The sequence below is a fragment of the Abramis brama genome (genome assembly GCF_963993115.1).
Source record: "Abramis brama genome assembly, chromosome: 4".
NCBI lineage: Eukaryota > Metazoa > Chordata > Actinopteri > Cypriniformes > Leuciscidae > Abramis > Abramis brama.
Window position 1 is genome coordinate 12,767,885 of NC_139966.1, and position 10,494 is coordinate 12,778,378.

Below are 10,494 nucleotides of genomic sequence, written 5' to 3' on the forward strand. Positions count from 1 at the left end.
GTGTAATAGCAGTATTGATTCAAGCAATACGTCAGTCATATGTAGTAAAAAAAACAACAACAAAAAAACACCAGACTACTAACAGGATAAGAAAACATTCTGCTAGTTCAGTTTAATAGCTAGTAATAAATATCTTTGTTCTGTACATTTTCTCAGTTCATACATCAATATTTATTTCCCATGTTGTTCTTTTAATGTTAGTAGAATTACATCAAAACTGTCATAATTCATCCATAGGTCATTTTCTATCCTGATTTTAGCACTCTGATTTAAACACTTTAAGACTTGTGTCTCATTTCAGACCTCACTGTAAACGCCCACTTCTGTGATTGAGTAATATAGTTGCATTTGAAATAAGGATTTATTGCAAAAAGGATTTAAGGAAATAAGGATTTTTTGCCATTGCAACACCGATTTCTTATTTACCTTGGCTGATGAAATACTGATGAGAGTCAGAATTGATAGGTAACGTACATTCTTGAGAAATCGCATCTGGTTAACTGTAAAAAGGCTGTGAGACAACGGCTTCTCATTCCCAAGGTGTCCGATATGGCCACGTGTCCAAGACAAATGTGCGTGACACTACACAGACGCCAGAAGTGTCCTTTAGCCTCTTTATTGTGCTGCGGCCGGTAGCCCATTGCTTTCATTGAGAAACCTTTGGCGTCAATACACAGACGTGGGAATTTTATCATCATGAACTTATATATTGGGGTATAATTGTGTCGCCATGACATGATATTCTGGGGTATGACTATTTTATAGATGATTTTTTGAGCACCTAACCCGACCCATAACCCTAGCCATTTCTCAATATAAAACACATAACAGGCAGATAAAAGTATGGTCACAATAATTTATTAAAAAATATCAAATATTTCAAGTCTTTCAAATGATTGCTTTAAGGAACAAACCCGAAACTGATCACATTCACAAAACCCACCTGAAGAAGCTTATCGTCACTTTCATCAAGAAATGCCATTGGCTCTGGTGGCCGATTGCCACATGCTAATATTCGGATTCATCTTTGAGTTGGATGATACTGTTCACAGAGCTGAAAGATTTTCACTCTGTTCCTCACGCAATGTTATCATATGGATACAGAGATCAATATAGAAGACACATTTCCATACAAATAAACATAAGCATGGACACATTGTAGCCAGCAAAGTTATAAAGGTATTTTAAGAAACTCACTTTATGATCATAAAAATATCAACGGCCTTCACGTCAGTTATCGGTTGACGTTACGACACTGTTCAGTTGATTTCAAAGGTTACCGGCCGTGTTGGTAAGCAGATTCTTTTGCATGAATTTTTTTTTTTTCAGAACATTGATTCTGTGATATTTCTGCATCTCAGTTAAGATGAATCTTATAATTTAAAGAAATTAGTGAAGTGGGTAAATTTAGTAGCAACTTGTATCTGAGAGCTAAGCAGCCGTCTAAGTGAACACAATACAATAGTTTTTTGTTTTCCCCAGTCAGAAACTTGTAAATTACAGCTCGTAGAGAGTTTTGAACCTTGTATTAGGCTACATGTCTTGTAGATACTGAGCAGAAGTTTGAGTTTCTTATTAGTCAGTCACGCTCGACATTACGTCAGGTGTCAATGATACAATGATAACGAATTGGGATCTCATCTGAGAGCCAAATCACCTTCGAGTGTACACAAAAACAAGCCAATGGACATTGGCAAGTGTGATTAGCGAACCACACCCCACAAAGCTGATATGTAGTTCTGAACTCACTCAAGCTCATTCTCGCGCATGTGTCGTGGCGCTCTCGTGAACTCGCGTCAGAGGCCCACACAGAAGAAAATTAATAGTTGAATAAAGTCATTATTTATATTTATTTTTATATAGTATATTATAGTATATATATTTATACTTTCACACAAAAAGTATTCTTGTCGCTTGATAAACTTAAGGTTGAGCCACTGTAGTCACTTGGACTATTTTAACAGTGTCTTTACTAACTTTCTGGGCCGGCAGCTGCAATTACCTAGCAGCCTATGACGGAGTGAAACAGCTCTCAGATTTCATCAAAAATATCTTAATTTGAGAGCTGCACGCGGCGCATCATTTTAAAGATGTCTCGCCTGTGTATTTCTGGGTCAGGTGGACAGATTAATTCTGCTCATGGGCACGAGCGCCGCTTGGCGTGTTTGGGCTTAAATCACGCTCAGACGACATTCGTGGATGCGAAATGTTCTCATTGCGGAAACATGACCATCACAATGCAGCGATCGAGACTCAGTGACCTCTGTAGAGGTAGAGTCCCCTCTGCCACACCCAAATCTATTCCCTCCACGAGAGGGGATACTTTGGCTGGTGGCCAGGGTGATTTGAGGCTGATGGTGTGGAACAACCCGATGAATTCTCCTCCGGCCACACCCCCCCTTGCACATTGCAGCCCGTGAGTTTTCCGGATGAGGTCGCTGGCCAGTCTTGTGGCAGGCCCAGCGTTTCATTTGATGCCCTGGCAGATGACGTCATGTCTATGATGAAGATGAAGATGAAGACACGGCTATGCTGCCTCCTTCGGGGGAACCAGCATTGCCCGAGTCTGATCCAGAACTGACTGCCATGATTTCCCAGGCAGCCGCGAGCATCGGGCTTGTGTGGAACCCTCCACCATGTCCCGAGCGCTCAAGGCTTGATGATTGGTATTTGGGGGTGGCGCGTGCTGACACTCGTCAGCACCCACCCCCAATTCCTTACTTCCTGGAAGTGCATGAAGAGGTTATGAGATCGTGGAAGTCTCCTTTGACTTCTCGTGACTGCTCAGCGGCCTCTTCCGCCTTCTGTGGCCTCGATGAGGCCGTGGCCAAAGGGTATGCTGGGGTCCCTTGGTCAGGTGATGTCCACATGCATGGTCCAAGAAAGACATCTCTGGCTTAACCTGGCTGATATGCCGGAGGCCGAGGGAACACGGTTCCTCAACTCCCCCATATCCCTGGCTGGCCTCTTCGGCAGCACGGTCGAGGACTTTGCCCTACAGTTCTCGGCCGTCAGACTGAGGCTATTAAACATATTCTGTCCTGGCGGCCAGCTGCTGCCTCCACACAGTCACCAGCTCAGACGCCTCAGTCCGCTTGCCTCCAGGGGCTCCCTCCTGTGGCTCCCGCTCCTTCCAGAAAGGAAGGTGCCCCAGCCCGTACCAGCCCCGCAGCCTGCCAAACGGCAGGCGAAGCGGCGCTCCTGATACGGGCAGCTCAGAGATGGGTTGCAGTTCTTCCCAGGAGGTGGTTACAGGGCCACTCCTTCCCCAGGTGGAGGGCTGGGGGAGAATATTTTGTTCTCCCTTAAAGAAAGAACTGACATTCCCATCTCTGAGCCCCCAGAGGCCGCGGATGGCAGTGTACGACGCTCCGCCTCGCCACTCTCATCCCCCTCTGTCGCCAGACCCCTGTCAGAGGAGGTCGCCACGGAACGCTCGTCCTTCCCTGGCCTCTTCTATCAGGACGCGGCATATGACCGTGCCCCCACACCGGGATGCTCCGCCTCCCACGTCTGGGCCGGTCATTCCGCCTCGCTGCCCTATCGTGGTTACCTCTGTGGTTCACATGACCACGCTGGTTCAGTTTTTGGGAGCCTGGCTAGAGCTTCTCAATCTGTCCTGCTGGCTCATGAGAACCATCAGGCACGGCTATGCGATTCAGTTCGCAGGGTCTCCTCCCTGCTCCCGGGGAGTCTGTTATGCCATGGTGGGTGGCAATGCCCCTGTCATGCGTGTGGAGGACGCTACCCAACTGGCGAAGGGTGCGAGCGATGTCCCTTCAGCCGAAATGAAGTCCAACTTCTACAGCCCCTACTTCATTGTACCCAAGAAGAGCAGTGGGTTACTGCCAATACTGGACATGTGCACCTTGAACCGAACCCTTTACAGGCTTACATTCAAGATGTTGACAGCCAAATGCATTTTTGAATGTTTGCATGGATTAGTTTGCAGCGATCAACCTGAATGACGCACACTTTCATGTCTCCATTTTTCCTCGACACAGACTATTTCTATGGTTTGCTTTGGAGGGGCAGACATACCGGTACACGGTACTTCCATTCAGACTAGCTCTGTCTCCCCGCATCTTCACAGAAGTCGTCGAGGCAGCCCTTGTGCCACTTCGGCAACAGGGTTCGCATCCTGAACCATCTTGACGACAGGCTGATTCTAGCTCACTCTCGAGAGCAGGTTTGCGAACACAGGGACCTGGTGCTCCGGCACCTCGCCCATCTGGGCCTTCAGGTCAACTGGGAAAAGAGCAAACTCTCCCCCGTCCAGAGGATCTCTTTTCTCAGTATGGAAATCGACTCAGTCACCATGTACGCGCAGCTCACAAGTGAGCGTATGCAGTCACTGCTAAATTACCTAAGTCAGTTTGAAGGCAAGAGCACGAATTGGCTTTCCCTTGGCAAGACCACTTGCCATCTCGGGGTTGAAACAATCCACCCTGCGGGCTGGATTGAGTTTTTACATATGCATCCCGTACTCGGGTCATATGTGTATTCTAAGTCCTCCCTACAGGTAGGCGCTGTGATACATATTCCACCTGGGATATGCCACCCAGTGTACCTTGGTATTCTTGCGTTAAGCCTAGACCTTCGTCCGTGCTAGTCTCATGTCAGGGAGCTCAGGCTTGCGAAAGGGCACTGGAAGACTTGTGATTGAATTGCGACCCCCATTTGTCAGTCACTGATGTAAATCGGAATGACTGAACGAAAGGGAACGTCTCGGTTACCTATGTAACCCTCGTTCCCTGAGGAGGGAACGGAGATGTTACGGCCCCCTGCCACAACCGCTGTACTGCTGGAACAGCCGGGAGTTCAGTCTCGGCTCCTTAGCATAACATAAAGTGAGACTGCTCCTTCGGAGTTGTGCTATGCAAATTCATGGCATTGGTTTGCCATTGGCTTGTTTTGTAAGAACTCGAAGGTGATAGGCTTCTAAGCGAAACCCTCATTCATCAGTCACTGACGTGACGTCTCTGTTCCCTACTCAGGGAACGAGGGTTACATCCGTAACCAAGACGATTTTTGTATATTCCTTTAATAATTGAAGTAGTCTTACATGCATCAATTCATGCTTTTTTCATGCATGAATTCCTGATGATTCATGTACCATAACTGTAGCTTTATCCAAAATGGATAGTAAAGACCTACTTTTTTTTGCAAATGATGATGTACTCATCTTACTTAATGTTTTAATTAAGGTGTTGCTCATCCATGAAGTCATGAATGAAAAACTTTGTACTTAGTTCCTGATGATTCATGAGATAGTAATGCATGAAATAATCCATAAGTCATGTGTGGATTAAAGTTTCAACACACGTGAAGTGTTACCTGTATTTTTGAAAAAGACAAAGAAACAATTGAATGAAGGACCGGGCACTTTTTTAACATATCACTGAGTAATAGTCTATAATGTTAATGTTATTAGGAAGTATATACATGTATTTAAGTTGTGTACTAATGAGTTAATTCAAACTGGGGAACACATTGATATGGTATGTAGATACACATGAATTACACTTAAGTACAATACTGATACTTATTGCAGAATTTGGTGGGAAGTTCAATTCCACAGAATTCCATTTATCACAACCTTAACCACACTCAATAATCTCATGTTTCTTTTGAGATCATTCTCTCTGAGGGCGGAGGCAGAGTTGTCATACCTTTAGTATAAAAGCACCAGATACTTTGTTCTCCATTTCACTTACTAAAGCAAAGGTAAGTCAGTTTCACTTAACTTTTTTATAATCATTTTCAGATATGAAATTTTCATTTTGTATTTTCCAAAACGTTTTAAACCAAACCAAACTGTTCTGCTTGGTTTTGCAAACTGTCTTTCAGTACATTGTATGAGAACTCATTGCACACATTTTTGTGTAAACCTACTAAGGATGGCTGATAACAAAAGCAAGTATAATCTTATTTTATCAAACAGAAAATAATACCAGCCATCAATGTGATCTTTTCAGCCTTTAAACATTTGCAATGTTTTTTCACCAGTGGCTGTGTCCCAGTGGAGCCCAACCTTTGTACAAGACCTTCTCCCTGCTGCCGAAAAGACAGCGCTTCTCTACCATCTCTCTTACCTGTGCCTGGCCAACTTCCCCAACCTGGAGAGAATCATCAGGAGTCGCGCTGTGGAAACTCAGCTTCTGTTTGGATCCTCTGATGCAACGATGTTGAAAGTACTGTTTCAGACTTTCTCTTGACTTCAATATTTTCATCTCTGTGAAATTTGTGTCAATTCACCAAACATAAGGGGTTTGTAGTAAATAGAATGTCATATAGTCTGTCTGATAGCTAGAGATTAAATTTTGCTAAGTTAGTTATTAGAGTCTCTCCCTTAACTGGAAAAAAAATACATAATGTGTTTTAATATCATAATGTGAAAAATGTTCAGTTTTTTTTAGGTTTTAGATTTTAGGTAAAATCTTTTAGAACCTAAGAGTTTGTACACATCAACTTGGTTTGATATGCTTCTTATAAAGTTTAAATGCATATCTTAGATTTTTATAACGTTCAACTTTGAACTTAAATTATAATAACAACAGTTAATGCAGAAGTAGGGATGTCCCGATACCACTTTTTGCCGAACGAGTCCGATACCGATACTTTCATTTTTGGTACTCGCCGATACCGATACCGTAACCGATCCCTGAATTTTCACTGCAATTGTAATTTTTAAATGTATTAGTAGATAAACCAAAATAATATAAATCATATTAGTTGGCTTAATTTGTTCATCAAATATATATTTCTTTCAGTTATTTTCATGCTTAATTAAGCCTGCTAAAATGCATTGTATGAGCTTCTGTTACTGTCACTGTTCATTCTATTGCTCTATCATATTGTATCTTTCATTTAATAGCACAGCACACATTTAGAGCTGCTTCAGCAGTCAAAACCAGTGAAATATCAATTATTTAATCCAATTTTGATACTACAACAAAAACTACCTGCCTAATTAATGTGAATTTAAAACAAGTAAGCAGTCAGTAACAAAATAAGAACAAACAATCGAATTACAAATAGGACAAATAAATACAATAGAACAAAGAAAGACTACAAATGAAATAAACAGTGTTTTTAGAGTTTTTCAGGTAGATCTAACAGGTAATAATAATAATAATAATTCATTACATTTATATAGCGCTTTTCTTGGCACTCAAAGCGCTTTACATAGAAGGGGGAATCTCCTCAACCACCACCAATGTGCAGCATCCACTTGGATGATGCGACGGCAGCCATATTGCGCCAGAACGCCCACCACACACCAGCTTACTGGTGGAGAGGAGACAGTGATGAAGCCAATCAGTGTATGGGGATGATTAGGAGGCCATGATGGACAGAGGCCACTGGGCAAATTTGGCCAGGATGCCGGGGTTACACCCCTACTCTTTCGAAAGACATCCTGGGATTTTTAATGACCACAGAGAGTCGGGACCTCGGTTTAACGTCTCATCCGAAGGACGGTGCTCTTTGACAGTATAATGTCCCCGTCACTATACTGGGGCATTAGGACCCACACAGACCACAGGGTGAGCACCCCCTGCTGGCCTCACTAACACCTCTTCCAGCAGCAACCTGGTTTTTCTCAGGAGGTCTCCCATCCAGGTACTAACCAGGCTCAGCCCTGCTTAGCTTCAGTGGGCAACCAGTCTTGGGCTACAGGGTGACATGGCTGCTGGTATAGGTACAGAAATTTGAATAAAGTAATCAAATGTGAAAAAAGCATATTCATTACTGTATAAATTATATATAGATGGATATTTTTGTAAAGTTGAAAAGGGTAGCGTATTTAGTCAAGAGCAGTGAGTATTTCTTTGTCCTTTGTTTGATTAACGTTAAAACACAGAATCAGGTTTATCAAACTGCTGCCCCTTTAAGACCGAACGCACGGACCGCATTTGAACATGGCTAACGTTACGTTCATTTGAGATATAACCGACTTTGTTTACTATAGGATACTCGCCAAGACGGGCGTTTTTACATAATTTTGTGTGTATTCGTCCGTACAAGCGCAAGACGTGAAAGACAATAATTCAGTATTCGCGCGCTGAGACGCGCGCTTTGGATGTTTGCGTTCATAGAACTTCTTGACCTGCACACGTCCTGTAATAATGTAGGGAACCACTCGTTATACTTAAATCAGGTAACAGTTCATGTTTTACTTTACTTACATATACGATTTAGTTTTCATCCAAATAACGTGCTGAGTGAACGATCAGCAATCAAGAGCATTCAACTCGCGCGCGCTCTCTCTCTCTCTCTCTCGTCAGTTAACATTAATAATAAGCTACATGCCTCGTTTTATTTTCTTTACCATTGACATCCGAATGAACAAACTTTCCACTGTTGTCTGTTTAAAGGGATGTGCTCGACCAGCTCGCGCGTCTATGCCTCAGTTCACCTCGACAAAGCACTCGCGGCGGCCAGTTTCGTTTCGCAAAATGTACGTGGTATCGGTGCGTGGTATCGGTGAATTTTTATGAGTACGAGTACGAGTATATGAGGACAGTATCGGCCCGATCCCCGATGCCAGTATCGGTATCGGGCCATCCCTATGCAGAAGCATTATGAGCAGCATTTCAGAAAGATTTACAGGACAAATACAAGTAATAAGAGTTCTGATGGTTTTGTTTTTAAGTCTAATATACTTGATCTTATGTCTCTTTCTTCTCACAGTGTATTTTGACCAGTGAGAACCTGGTTCAGTCGCTGTTTCCCATGTTGAAGGAAGCTGTGGAGAAAAGTAAGGCAGTTTTGGCAGTCAAATTCCTAGGGAAAGCACGAGTCTGGATCAAAGACATTATCACTGATGTGGACAGGATGGTGGAAAAGTAAGAACATTTTCCTCATGAAAACATATTTCAAAAATACCTTGAGCAGTTGAATTGTTCTTCTACATGCATCTGCTAAAATCAGGCAGAAATATGAACATGTTTTAAGCTAAACTTTTAAGATAGTTACACCAGCCCATTGTTATAAAATGCTAATTTCACTGCAACATTTCTTCAACATTGTATAGGTATAATTTACACAACAAAGATGTAGCATCGTCCACCAGTGATGTTGTCAAGGAAAAAATAGATACAGATAAAAAGATTACTGAACAAGACCATGAGTTGAAGCAAACTGAAAAAACCCTGAATGATCTGAAATCTGAACTCCAGAAACCCACACAAGAGCTCGATGAAACTGAGAAAAAGATAAACAGCAAAATCCAAGAGATTCAAGAATTTGCCAGATCCATAGCCCAAACAAGTAGAGGCCTCGGCATCTTCGCTACAGTCGTTCCATTCATCGGGCTAATTGTTAAAAGCATTTATGATGCTGTGCATGATCCTCAAAATGTTGCACATATGAAGGCTCTTGAAGCCGAACTGAATCGCCTCATCGCTGAAAAGACTGCTCTGAAACAGAAGCAGTGGCAGGTCCAACTAAAGATCATTGATGGGCAGATGAAGGTTGCCGAAGCCAGTTTTGAACGGAGTGAGTCTGTTTTCTTTCATATTTATAGTATACAAATATGACAAGTCATGCTTAAGACTGTGTCAAGATTCAAGTCTAGTTTCAGACAGGGAGCAAACGTGTGGCTTGTTGAAACCTTTATTTCCCCTCTGCAGATTCCATACCCGACCCCATCTATCTAAAGGATGTTCAGAGTAGCTTGACAAAAATTCAGGCAATTCTGATTCAGCTCAAAAACTTCTGGGAGAGTTTTGCTAAAATGCTGGACAACCTGGAACAGAAGACCTTTGTTGGAGAAGATCTTGTTGAAGACCTTGCCGAACTAAAAGCTGAATTTCTAGCATCAATCAAAACAGCTGAAGAGGTAAAAGTGATGTTTACATGATTCAGAACAATTTAAGTAAGATATTCTAAAATGTTTTATTTTATTTTGTTTAATTTATTTATTATTTCTCTTTATTTGTACCCGAAGGGAAGGCTTGAGGGTTCCCTCATTTTGTCCAGCCATTACTAAGGATTCATCTAAAAGTCTAACGTGACTTGTAAATGTTTTAATTCCACAGGCTTGGAACAGTTTTGCTGATGGCTGTAAAAAAGCATCTGTCATCTTTAAGCTCCAAACCAAAGATGCCTACCGGTTTCTGGAGGTTAGTCCTTCCTCTCTCTCCAAGGAGGAGTGGCAAAAGGCGTACGAAAGCGTAAAGAAACAACTGGAGAAAATAGACCCACCACCAAGTGTGACATCCTCTGCTACACCTGCCATTTCTTAATGATCTACAGAGCATGACACGCACAAGTGCGTTTGTTTTCCGTCTTATGATGCTGGTAACCTGGGATGATGATGTTTAGCCTTCTTAAATACTGTACTTGTAAACTGCAGAGTTCTGTATTACCTTTTACTTAACGCCTAAAACACTCTTTATATACTCCTCTCCATATGTGTCATCTCTTTATGAGCTCTTGGAAAAAGACTCTTGTTGAATGGATAAAGAAAGAGATAAAAATGGATCAATA

At 42.4% G+C, this 10,494-nt stretch overlaps 1 protein-coding gene across 1 annotated transcript; it reads left to right on the forward strand.

Moving 5' to 3' along the window:
• Positions 1-3,221: 3,221 nt before the first annotated feature.
• LOC311081401 (uncharacterized protein) lies at positions 3,222-10,272 on the forward strand (the record flags this gene model as incomplete). The annotated part of the gene is made up of 6 exons (XM_084111941.1): positions 3,222-3,837; positions 6,010-6,194; positions 8,695-8,849; positions 9,038-9,501; positions 9,636-9,844; positions 10,044-10,272. 6 exons carry the CDS (start codon positions 3,222-3,224, stop codon positions 10,248-10,250), a joined length of 1,836 nt encoding a protein of 611 aa, XP_083968067.1. The 3' UTR covers positions 10,251-10,272.
• Positions 10,273-10,494: the final 222 nt, after the last annotated feature.